Raw genomic sequence first — 13,556 nt, 5'->3', positions numbered from 1 at the left:
TGTTTTAAAAAACCCATTATTCATGACGAGCTGGGCTCGTCATGAGCGTGCTGGGAGGCTACCTCATGACGAGCCCAGCTCGTCATGAGCGTCGAAGGGGTTAAGTGGCAATGCCGAAACTGGATTCATAGTGGATAAGTGAAAAAAGTAAATAAGGCTTTTTCCAATGTAGAGAATGAATTGTTTGAGTGGCTATGTTATTATTGTAATATGTGTATGCTGTATCTTGAATGTAATGAATTCATGAAAATAAAGATATATTTCTACAATTTTTTTTTCTTTTCTGAAGAAATTTTGTTCTGAATGTTTGGGGCCCAAATTAAAAATGCAGAATTTGAAAATGCTGTTTAAAAATCGAAAAGGTTGTTGTATTCTATATAGATACCATAATATAGGCCTCTGTAACTGTCAAGTACCAGGTCTTCGTAGAAGCAGAATGGTTGATTGGTCCCAATGCCCACTCACCGGTGCCACCATAATTGGATATTTCTTATGGTTACACCAGGGAGGGGGAAAGGGGAATGGGACAGAGAAGAGACTACTCCAACTTCAGCCAATTCTCACTAAGTCTGCTAGGAAGCCTTCTTTTGATCTTCTGGAGAGTCATTGGGTTCCTGGATAAGACAGAACCTAATGCACAGAGGGAAGAACAAGATAAGAGCAAGATTAACCTCCTACACTACTCTGGCTACACAGTGTTATACAATCCTTACTCTGACCTTCTCTACCAACTTTAGCAGGAGTCTTCGCTTCTCTTCTATTTATGCACAGTTTCTAGGTATATACGTCTGCATCATGGGAAAGCCTTCTCAGAGCGACAATAGACAGTTATATTACAATATGCAGTCAATTCTCTTTGTAGGCAACAAGAGGTCTTTTCCAAAAGTGTCTCTGTACATATATTGCGCTATTGCCCTTGCATGAACCTGCAGCAAGTGTACTATGACAGTAGACCGGATGCACACTTTAAATGTATTTTTCTTAAGTTACCTTAGTGGCTGGGCCTTGTGCAGCTTCTAGCGTTGGTTTATTCTTTCCCTTTTGACTGTAAAATCTCACCACTTCCACGCATGTCGCGTTTTCATGCTTTGTAGCAGTGGAGGCAGAGTCACTCTGAGTTTCTGCTTTTGAAACCTTGACATCACAAGATTGGTAACGAAGTTCATCCTTTAATGTTTCAAAGAAATTAGAAGGTCCACTTTTCTTGCTGGTCTGTGTGGAATCAGAGCAAGCAACCTGGTCCTGTGAAACGGTCTGGTCGACATGCTTCGGCTCATTCCTGCTTACGGACACCTTCTCGTCCTTTTTTTTGTGCTTCTTTGTACTGAAATCATCCCCTGTTATCAAGAAAGGGGTAAAAGTTTTAAAATTGACCATGTACAATGACACCAATCTTAATTCTTTTTTTAATATGAAGTGTTTCCCTTCCCCTGGAACAGCTATCATCATCTTCAAGGTTGAACGACGCCATTGAGATTTCCCACGTATTAGGTCAGCTTCAACCTCCCACCTCGGTTACCGGTGTAGAGGTACGATTCCTAGATGTTTGATGCCAAACACGATATGTTTCTATGCAGCCGTTTTCGAAATAGCATTTACAGCGAGGTTATAATGCACATCTACCTATATGTCCAGCTGAGTCACAGACAACCCAGGAGAATGGTCTCTGAAGGCTGCAGAGGGGCTCTGCTCCTGCAGGGGCACCCTCTCACTAAAAATCCAGCACCCTGTGTTCAGGATTGCTAAGCCATGCTATAGGGTGACATACGTTTTAAGTGTAGTGACCTATATATATTGTGAACCTATATCTAAAGTAAGTGGCGCAAGTACCAGCTTACACAGGTTGCAGTAGCAGACCTGTAGTTCCATTTTGCATGGCCTCTCATGGGTGGCTAATACATGCTTCAGCCCGTGGGAGGCCTCTGGGGTTCCTATGCCCTGGGTACATGGGTACCATATACTAGGGACTAATAAGGGTACCCCATTATCCAATCTGGAGTGTACCAAAGTACATGTGTAACATTTTAACGGTGAAAGCAGATAGACTGGGGTCCCGATTAGCAGGACCCCAGTAGACTAGTCAAAAACAGGGAAACATCAAGCAGAAAAGTGGGGGTAACCATAAGAAGCAGAAGCTACTTTCCAACTCAACCCCCGCCCAAATGAAAGGACATGAGACTAACCTTGACCAGTTGAGTCTTCATTTTCTAAGTGGAAATATCTGGAGAGTTCACCTGCATTGGCATGGTTACTCCCAGGTCCATGTTCTACTGTAAAGTTTATCCCCTCTAGGGAAATTGACCACCTCAAAAGTTTGTGGTTTTCATCCTTCATCTGTTTCAGCCATAAGAGGTCTGAACAATGAAGTGACTGCCAAACAAGTATGGCCTCAGCTTCTTCAGAGCCCAAACCACAGCAAAGGCTTCGCTCTATATAGCTGACCAATGTTCTCTCTGGGGGTCAGCCTCCTGCTTATAAAAACTACTGGCTGATCCGCACTGTCTTCATTCACTTGTGCTAGCACAGACCCTACCCCCAAAACAGATGCATCCATTTGAACAATGAATTGTTTGGAATAGTCGGGACTTTGCAGAATGGGAGCAGTACACATGGCCTCCTTCAGGTCATCAAATGCCTTCTGACAGCTAACTGTCCACTGAACTTTCTAAGACATTTTCTTAGAGGTCAGATCATTCAAGGGGGTCACTATAAATCCATATCCCTTGGCAAACCTCCTGTAATACCCAGTCAGGCCCAAGAACGCTCTTACCCAAGTCTGGGTAGTTGGAGCATCCCAGTCCATAATGGTCTGCATTTTGCTCTGCAATGTTTAAACCTGGCCTCCACCCACAAGGTAGCCCAGGTACACAACCTTACTCTGCCCTATCTGGCACTTGATTGCTTTGGTAGTGAGGCCTGCCTTGCAGGGCCTCCAGAACATTTCTTAGGGGGACCAGGTGATCCTCCCAGGTGGAACTAAAGACAGCAATATCATCAATATAAGCTGCACTATAGTCTTCCAGGCCTGTGAGAACTTTCTTCACCAACCTTTGAAATGTGGCAGGTGCATTCTTCAATACATTTATGTGGGTACCAGACGTACTGTCGGGACCATACCTAGTGTACAGTTAGGGTGAATTTATCACACTGCTACCTTGAGTTTAATTAGCTTTTGTGTTTGTTATAACATTAAAAAAAAATTCTAACTTAGCAAGTTTTTGTGTACTCAAATGATAACCAAACTGATCATGAATTTCTCAATATTATTATTAATCTTTACATTAGTTCATATTTTTCATATGCATTCAATGTATATGGGAATCATTGCATCATGATTAACATTCATTCCTTTTACATTACATATTATTTTACGGCGAAACGGCGATTGGTGATGGTGGCCCGATGCATTTTGGGACGCCTGTCCGTTCGTCAGGGGCCTCTGTTGAGGAAGCCAAGTGAATATTAAGTTATACATTACTGTTAAGTGGTGATACATCATTGTACTGTTTTGTTGGTAATTAACATAATGTTAAACCATCTATTTACTTTCGAGACATGCAAGGTTTCAGTAACTGTCCTGGTTGTACATTTTTCTATAAGATAGTTGATGTTAACTCAACTTTTTCCCTCAACATCTTGAACTCTTTAGTGGTAACAATGATTTTCCACTATTGAATGACTAACTTCATATGCATCCTTGTACACATAATCTTTCCTACATAGGATGATTTTTGATAATCAAGTTTTATTGAAGTTTTAAACACAATGAATTTCATTCGCAATAGGTCACAAAGTCCCCTGAAACATCCCCGATTCACCCACCCAACAGCACAAATCAAAGTAGCATGGAAAGTTCGAATTCTGGTTCCCAGCGGCCCCGAAACAGTATCAGAGTCTTCATGGCGGTAGGACACCGAACCATTTGCCCCATATTTTGTTAAAGAGTTCCGGACAGCCCCTCGCCTCGAAGACGGTTTCTTCTTGAGTCCCACACCAGTCCACCCCTCTCCTCCATTGTGATAGGGTCAGTGCCTCCCTCAGGGACCATTTAGCTGCGATGTCCCGCTTCGCCACCGCCAGCGCCGTACCTAGCAGACGCTTATCGGCCCGAGAGCCGTCTAAACCATAGAACACCCCAAGAAGCAAGTGTCTCGGGTAATGCGGGACTTCCCACCCCAGCACATCCGTGAGCTCCCTCACCACCCCCCTCCAAAATGATCCAAGGGCCGGCAAAGCCACACCACGTGGAAGAAGTGAGCCGGGGTACCAGCGCACCAGGGGCATGACGGGGAGGGCCTCATACCTGCACGAAAGAGGCGCAGCGGGGTCAAGTAGGCCATGTGAAGGAAGTAGAGCTGGACCAGGCGCAGCTTCGAGGACGTGGTCAGGGTTCTGGGTGCCATAAGGGCGTTACGCCAGTCCACCTCGTCCAAGGGGCCCACCCATCCCTCCCATTGCTCTCCGAGGTGATCCAAGGATGCAGGGGAGTTATTAATTAGAGAACGGTAGATCCGGAAGACCCCTCCCCTATCCAGATCACCCATCATGACCTGGGCTTCCAGGGGACTAAACTCCGGGAGAGGAGTGGGCGCGGGGGGGTGAATGTGGAGCGAATGCCGGAGTTGCAGGTATTCGTAAAATTGGGAGTGTAGGAGCGAGTGGCGCTGTTGCAGGTCGGTGAAGGAGCGTATGTGGTCTCCCACCCAGACGTCACCGAGCAGGGTGATCCCCACCAGGTCCCATCGACGGAATCCCTCCAGGGCCGCGGTCTCACCCAGCCAGGTGGCGCACCAAAAGGGCGTTCGCCTAGTCAGTTTCCGGTCCCAGCGCACAAGGCGCAGTGCAGCGCGCCAAGCCATGAGGACCCATTTACAACATTAGAATATGTGAGGCATTAAAGTGAATATGAGGCTTTTACGTGGTGAATAGAGTGCACTCGCGGTACGAACATTCTTAGATTTATGCCAGCATTTGTCGAAGAACGAAAACTGACCTATAACAGCCAACGTAAAAAGTGGCTTAGTTAACGAACTTAAAGCGTTCCACTTTTGAATCTGTGTGAAACAAGGGTTATACTGCTGTGAGCTACCTACATGTGCTTAAACAGTATTAGTATTTGTTAGTGCACAATATTGATAATGCGAAGATACCTATGCTTAGGACGAGGATATTCACAGTTGAAGTTGAAATCTGTGAATGTATAAAAAGTACATAATCAGAGGGACCGTTAAATTACTCATGTAATGCTACGTATCACATTCAAATGTTGAATCTCCTTAACCGAATCGGATGTGTAGCAAAGGTAAATGTTTGCTGGTGGCGTTTCACTGCCGTTAAAGTCTTGCGATTTAATCTGTGGACATAGATGGCATGCACCGTAAAGAAAGCCTCATGGCAGTCTAGTACTAACATAAACGCCTATAACGTTAATAAGAGCTCACCTTTCTAATCTTGCTGAAAAAGAAGAAAGGAATCCGTGCTACTGGCGTAATGGTGGTTAGGATTGAACCACGCTCGAGAATTGTTAAATAAAGTTGTGCGTGATTAGTTGAACGTGAAATGCTAAACATAGACGACGGGTTCATAAAGAAATCCACTCCGGAGATCCACTCCGGATCACCAACCGACCCCTGCCCTCACCACGTCTTCAACAAGGCCGACGCTGTCATCGCACCCCACCTGCGAGACATCATCAACACATCCTTCGACACCGCCACCTTCCCTGAGAGCTGGAAGCACGCCGAACTCAGCGCTCTACTCAAGAAACCAACAGCGGACCCCACCGACCTCAAGAATTACCGCCCCATCTCGCTCCTCCCGTTTCCAGCCAAAGTCATTGAGAAGAACGTCAACAAGCAGATGGCCGCCTTCCTCGAGACGAACGGATCCCTCGACCCCTCACAGTCCGGCTTCCGAGCCAATCACAGCACCGAGACCGCCCTCATCGCCGCCACCGATGACATCCGAGCCCTGATGGACAATGGAGAAACAGCGGCCCTCATCCTCCTTGACCTCTCCGCGGCCTTCGACACGGTCTGCCACCGCACCCTAGTGCAGCGCCTCGACAACGCCGGAGTCCAGGGGAAGGCACTGGAATGGATCATCTCCTTCCTCGACGGAAGAACACAGAGAGTCCGCCTACCACCGTACAAGTCAGAGGCCACCGAAGTCATCTGCGGCGTCCCCCAAGGATCCTCTCTGAGCCCCACCCTCTTCAACGTCTACATGAGCCCCCTCGCGGCCATCGTACGCAAACACAACCTCAGCATTATCTCCTACGCCGACGACACCCAGCTGATCCTCTCCCTGACCAACAACCCCGCCGCCGCCAGAGCCAACCTGCACGAAGGGATGAAAGAGGTAGCAGAGTGGATGACGACCAGCCGCCTGAAACTGAACTCGGACAAGACGGAGGTCCTCATCCTGGGCTCCTCGCCCTCCGCCTGGGACGACTCCTGGTGGCCCCCCGCCCTGGGCACCGCACCCAAACCGACGGACCACGCACGCAACCTGGGCTTCATCCTGGACTCCTCCCTCTCCATGACCAGGCAAGTCAACAACGTCTCCTCGGCGTGCTTCAACATCCTGCGCATGCTACGGAAGATCTTCTGGTGGATCCCCACCGAGACCAGGAAGACCGTCACCCAGGCCCTCGTCACCAGCCGGCTGGACTACGGCAACGCCCTCTACGCCGGGACCACCGCCAAGCTCCAGAAGAGACTCCAGCGGATCCAGAACGCCTCAGCCAGACTCATCCTCGACCTCCCACGAACCAGCCACATCTCCGGACATCTGAGAGACCTTCACTGGCTCCCCGTCAACAAAAGAATCACGTTCCGCCTCCTCACCCACGCACACAAAGCCCTACACGACCAAGGCCCGAGCTACCTCAACAGCCGAGTCAACTTCTACGCTCCCAAACGCCACCTCCGATCAGCCAACCACGCCCTCGCCGCCGTCCCCCGCATCCGAAGAGCGACATCAGGAGGAAGGTCCTTCTCCTACCTGGCCGCCAAGACCTGGAACTCCCTCCCGACCGACCTGCGCCTGACCCAAGACCACCTCTCCTTCAGGAAGAAGCTGAAGACCTGGCTGTTCGAGCAGTAGCGGCACCCCCCCCCCCCCCCAGCGCCTTGAGACCCTTCGGGTAGGTAGCGCGCTCTATAAGTGTCACTGATTGATTGATTGATTGAAAGTGAACGTGGCGGCCATGTTAGTAAGGTGAAACGTAGATCTCGATCTTACTCCCCTGCATCAGAAGCCTGTTTCAACATAATAACAATATTAACACTATCCATTCCGTTATTAGTTCTTCATGGAAAATACTATTTCACGGCTCCTGTAGATGCACATTCATTTTTTAGTACAAAAACGATTCATATAGAATAACAATATAGTATATAACATCTTCGTGTGCCCCATAACATCAATTCTGACTCCTTCCTCACATTGGTTCCTGCATATGGTGTAACATGGGTATTAATAGTTTGCGTGGCTTTTGATAATACTGGATTATGTCTGGTATCCACATAAATGTATTTAAGACACTCTAGGGATAGGCAGCCCTCTGAAAGTTAGTCGCACGTTCAAGACAGAATAACAGTTCAAATTGAATTTAATTAGATAACTAGAGAGGAGAGCTGGTAATCATTTTTCAGTATACAGGTGCATTCTTCAAGCCAAAGGGCATCAAATTAAATTGATAATGCCCACTAGGGGTTGATAATGCTGTTTTGGGTTTCGCATCTTCAGCTAGTCTGATTTGCCAATATTCAGAAGTGAGGTCAAATGTACTCAAGAACTTGTCTGAGGCCAAGGTATCAATAAGTTCATCTGCCCTAGGAATAGGGTACGCCTCAGTCCTAGTGACTGCATTGATCCCACTGTAGTCTACACAAAACCTCATTTCTCTTTTACCACCCTGGGTATGAGGTTTGGGTACCAGGACTACTGGACTAGCCCAAGGGCTATCTGAGGGTTCAATGACTCCCAATTCCAGCATCTTTTGGACCTCAGTCCTGATGCAGTCCCTGACATGGCCAGGTTGCCTGTAAACCTTATTTTTAACAGGCAGACTTTCACCTGTGTCCACTTCATGGGTACACCAAGTGGTCTGACTAGGAGTCAAGGAAAACATATGTATGTACTGATTGAGGACATTCCTGCAATCAGTCTGTTGCTGTTCAGTGAGGCTGCCTGCCAAGGCTACACCATCAACTGATCCATAATCAGTGTTCTGCGAAAGGAGGTCTGGGAGTGGGTCACTCTCTTCCTCTTATCCCAGATCAGTAGCCATGATCAAGTCCATGTCTGCCCTGACAACTTATGGCTTGAGCCTGTCCACATGGAGCACCCACTGGGGGCTCCAGGGAGTTCCAAGGTCCACCAGGTAGGTAACATCTCCCTTCTGATCAAGAATGGTATGGGGTCCACTCCATTTGTCCTGGAGGGCTGCTGGGGCTACAGGCTCCAACACCCAAACCTTCTGTTCTGGCCAGTAGACAGCCAGTAAAGCCTTTTGGTCATGCCAAGCTATATGTAATTCTTGGCTAGCAGGGACACCTAACTGGATGTCCAAACAGAAGTTCAAAAGGGCTGTAGCCAACCCCTTTCTGAGGAACTTCTCTGTAGGCAAAGAGAAGGCAGGGCAACAGGATATCCCATTTTCGCCTAAGCTTTTTTGGGAGGCCCATGATCATGCGCTTCAGGGGTTTGTTGAACCTTTCAACTAACCCATTGCATTGTGGGTGATAGGGCACCTCCTTAGGTAAAACCACTCTGGAAAAATTCCCAGGAGGGCTCTGGCCACCACAGGAGTTGTGGTGGTTCTAGGGGGTATTGCTTCTGGGTACCTAGTGGCATGGTCCACCACCACAAGCCTATATCTGTGCCAAGGTGCAGTGGGAGGATCCATGGGACCAATTACGTCAATCCCAACCCTCTCAAAGGGAACTCCAACCACAGATAGTGATATCAGGGGGGGCTTTGCTATTCCACCAGCCTTACCACTGGCTTGAGAGGTGGTACAGGAGCTACAAAACTCTTTTGTGTCTTCTGACATATGTGGCCAGTGAAAGTGAGGGCCAAGCGTTACTTTGGCCTAAGTGTCCTGCTAAAGGGATATCATATGCCAGTGTCAGCAGGAAGCCCCTAAATTCAGAGGTATGACCAACTTCCTGGTAGCACCAGGCTTGGGTCTCTACCCTCTGAGTAAAGGAGTCCTTCATTCTAATAGATCCTGTGGGACCCACAGGCACTCCGAGCAGCCGCAGCAGCAGCTTGCTGTCTAAGGGTTTCAAGAGAGAGGCAGTTGTGCTGCTCCTGACTCTGATCTCAGGGGTGTGGAATTGTTTAAAAAAATCTACTTGTCTAAGGGCCAATATTTTACAGAAATCTGCTTGTTCCGCAAAGAAATCTACTTGCCTTACCTCTTCACTAAATCAATTAGATGAATAGGCAACAGTGTGTATTAGGTTTTAGACAATGCATTTTAGACATGCAAGCACTTGATTCATTGAAGCTGCCATTTGGGAGAACAGTGTCAACAAAGAGGTTGCAAATTCAAATCAGAAATTATCAGTATAATGTACACTGTGGTAATGTGTAAGTCAGTATTCCATATTTACAGGATAACATTTTTGCAAACGGTATTTACAGAGAATATAAAACGCAGTCAAATATCGGCTAGAACCAAGCTGCTACCCGCAAAGCATTTGAGATTCAGGCAATAGTTTTCGGGTGGATATGAATATGATCTGTGATTATGTCTAGATTAGAGTGTCCTGCTCAGGTAATGACTTTTCTAGCTGTCCTAGGAAGGGTAGGAGACAATTTCTTTTTAGGTCTCGCACCTGGTGGTGCAACGCGAAGCGCAGTCGCCAGCGAGACCTATTGTCGTGGACTATGCTTTCAAGGGAGACAGGAGATAGGCACGCGCAGGCTGCAGGCCGGCCGGACTGGAAATGTGAACGCGCGCCTTCACCACGTACAGTCACGCGCTGTTCATCTCCGGTCTCCCTTGCAAGCCTCATGCAGTTACTTTCACTTTCCCTCCCCTCTCCGCCGTCGGCTCCACGGCCTGTCAACGCGCACCGAAGTGAATGAAAAGCAAAGCTCCGGAAAATATTTCTAATTCGATTTCCCTCGCCCCACCAGCAGCTGGTAGAAGCAGCTGCAGACTCGGCTTGGGCAGTAAAATGGAAAGAGCGTGTTCTGTGTCACTCGGTAAACTAACAGCTCTGTTCAGCAGCGGGAGGTGCACGGCCTCCAGTGTGGACTATGCAAGGTCAGTGCGGAGAGCATACGGCGAGGAAGCACTGCTACATACACCCCGCTTCAACACCGGTCATTATCCCGCGCATACCCTCCCCTCTCCGTACCAGTATGATCAGCGAGGCTCCCGTCAACTACTGCGGTCAGACGATGCTTCTCTCTCCGGGATGTGTACTCGCGCAGCAAACCGTAGGGAACTTTAAACCCCGTGAGATCTGGGCGGACAGATGGGAGAAGCCTGGCTCAATAGCAGTCCTGAACAAGCCCCGCCCCCATGACTGGTCTCAGCAGCATCCCAGACAGAAAATGAGTCAAGGTTTTTCTGCACCCCAGAGATGACCTAAAGCATTCCTGCTCCCAGCATGCACATCTCAAGGGTACGTGTTCTGTGGGGAGGTTAGTCTCAGAAACCAAACTGCGTATTTTTCATCTTTTAATTAATTTGCTTAGAAATACAACTAAAGAGCCGGCCTGAAAAAAAAAAAAGCAATTGTAATGCAATCGGTCTCCCATTTGTGAACTGTTGTGTAACTTATGACAATAAAGAGATATTTCAGCTTGCAAGGTGTGCCTGTGTGAGTCAATGGCTCCTGCTCACAGGGAGGGCGTCTGTGGGGCGACGCCTCGGTCGGAAGTGCTCGGGTAGCTGAGTGGGTTTTAGCAGCGCTGCGCCCTGGAGCAATGCTAAAGCAATGGTGACGGCTACTACAGGTTCCCTCGGGGTCCGCCGAGCCTTCAGTGCTGCCCCCCTACAGTAGGCACACCTAGATGACACATCTCAGCGCAGGGGTTTGACCGGATCACTCAAGGCTGGAAAGAAACCGCGCGTAAGAGAAGCTACCCCTGCGCAGCGGCGCACAGGCGGACTACTCACAGCAACTCACAGGAGGAGAAAGGCACGGAAACTGGGCCCGCGAAAGCACACAGGGCCCCAGGCACACTGGCGGGAGGGCGCATCTCACAGGGGTTTATTGAAACTCAAGCATAAGATACAACAAGCCCTTTCAATGCAATATGTCTCACATTTGTGCGAGTTTTAGCTATTGGCATTGTAAATGACAATGCCTTTTATTTATATTTTGGTTTATAAAACATAAATAAAAGTCATTGTCATTTACAATGCCAATAGCTTAAACCCGCGTAAATGCGAGACCTATTGCATTGCAAATGCGAGACCTATCGCATTGCAAATGCTTGTTGCCTAAGGGACGGGTCTTCAGATTTCAGTTCCACTTAGATCATAACATCATCTCTAAACATGTGTACGGTTTTCATTTGGATGACTCAATCTGTGAAATTGCGACACATAACGGCAAGATTGGGGTGGGTGGGGGGGTCACACTTAGGCCTATCCTGTAGAAGTCTTGCCAACATTACACAAGGTAGTCCTAGAAGGATTATTAGGCAATGAAGTGTCCTTTGGAGCATGTGGAAAAATCACTAAGCCTGAATCTTTACTGCACCAGGGACCTCTATCTAAGCATCCTAAAGAAATTGTCTGCAGCAGCTTGAAAGGAACACCCTGTAGTTCGCATTTTGTGATTTCTGATATAAAGCACACAGCATTAGAACAATTTCACTTGTTCTGCTGCATCTCCGGAGAAGTTTGTATCATTGGCTCTTTCTGACTTTCTCAGCTTATATAGAACTTTCTACATGTCGTGTGCTCACTTGCTTTACATGTGATTACTTTCCAACAGCAAAAAAAAATCCTTCCTCACTGCCTCGGGGTACAGACCTTCTCTGTGGTGCCATTTCAAGCACTGTTCCCTTGCAAGGTGTAGCTGTAATATAGAATCCAGGGCATAGGGTAGAGAAGACCAGCACAACACAAAGGACAGACTTCTAGGCCCAGAGAGGAAGTTACAGCCTGAAAGCCACACGTCTTGCTGTTGTGAAGCAACAGAGGGCCTCACCAACCTATCAACTCTAAGCAGGATTTATTTGGACACATTTACATTACTATGTTCACTTTACTCTGTACGCTTTTAAAAAGCCAATTTCAATGCACCACATAAACACACTCTCCAGCCATACGTGCACCTTTATTCAAGTACCCCTCCCGGTACATTTGAGGTAACCATTCCACATAACTGCCTTATCTTAGCGTGCAGTACACCAGGCTCTTGTAGGAATGTGGCTCATCAGCTTCCAAATGAGGGTACTGAGCCTCTAACCGAGACTCACCACCACTTACCACGTTGTGTGCTCCTGGCAAGTATTTACATTTTCTGGTCCTCCATTTCCTAATCTTACAAGATTAGTAGTGCTCACTTAAAGGTGAACTCATTTTAATAAGAGTTACCTAAAACAACAGAAAGTTGCTAAACAGCACAGGAGCACTGTTATTAACCCTAACTTTAATAGTGTTTGCAGGGGGTAGTAGGGAAAAAAGGAGCTTTCAGAGACTTCCTGTTATTGTTGTAAATTTGGTAAAATGTGGGATATTGAAATGGCTGCGGGCAAGCCTGTTGTCAGTCAGACCAGAGCTATAGCCAGGGCCACTGGAATTATGTGGCAAGAGAGGACTAAATTTTTTGGCAGGGTTGAGTAAATTATGCAGCAAGAAAAAGTTAATTTATGTAACATAATGCAGCACATTTTGTAAAAGTATTAGTTAATTATGTCACCATTTGTGAACTTGGTAAAACCCTGTGGGCATTGGTTGCAACTCATTAGTATAGGTTGAACATCCAAATACAGCAATAAGCAACAGTAAGGTGACCAGTCCAGCATAGAGGCTTCCACTGCGCAGCATAACACATTGTTGCATTTTTAGTAACTTTTTTTAACCATTTAAGGTAGAAACAAATTTTGTTTTTGTTTAAATCTGGGTATTATGCAGCAGATGATGGATTATGTGGCAAATGCGGCAAATCAATAATTATGTGAAAGTCGCCGCTGACGTTCAATCACATAATTCCAGTGGCCCTGGCTATAGTCTCTGTGACTGCGTGAGGTCGCATCATGTAGCAGATGTTAATGGATGGCTTTTGTCTTGATTTAAAGAAATCACCCGCAGTCTAGCGCCCCACTGCTACTTTTAATTCATGCTGCACAGAACTTCATATAAAGCCTATCATAGTTTCAAGTGCAAGATTTTGGTGACGTCGTATCGCAGACAGTAAGGCTTAGATTTTTAGTTTGTGGTAAGTATATCACGGCAATCCTGCATTCTGGCAAACTCTGCCTTGCCCCTTCTATTTTCTTTTTCTGGCTTCCGATCCTGGGTGCCTGTGAAGGAATAAATGCCGAGCCATAGGGGGAGAAAAGAGCGTAGTGCA

The 13,556-nt window shown here is 47.2% G+C and overlaps 1 protein-coding gene across 1 annotated transcript in view; it reads right to left on the bottom strand.

The window, feature by feature from the left end:
- Positions 1-13,556, bottom strand: part of FSAF1 (40S small subunit processome assembly factor 1) — a 201,014-nt gene that overhangs the window by 141,679 nt on the left and 45,779 nt on the right. Inside the window, exon 2 of the mRNA XM_078649087.1 lies at positions 991-1,337. Within this exon, the coding sequence (XP_078505213.1) occupies positions 991-1,337 (347 nt within the window). The remainder of the gene's footprint in view (positions 1-990; positions 1,338-13,556) is intronic.

This window comes from Lissotriton helveticus, chromosome 6 (genome assembly GCF_964261635.1).
Source record: "Lissotriton helveticus chromosome 6, aLisHel1.1, whole genome shotgun sequence".
In the NCBI taxonomy this organism is placed as follows: Eukaryota; Metazoa; Chordata; class Amphibia; order Caudata; family Salamandridae; genus Lissotriton; species Lissotriton helveticus.
This window is presented reverse-complemented; position numbering and strand designations above follow the sequence as displayed.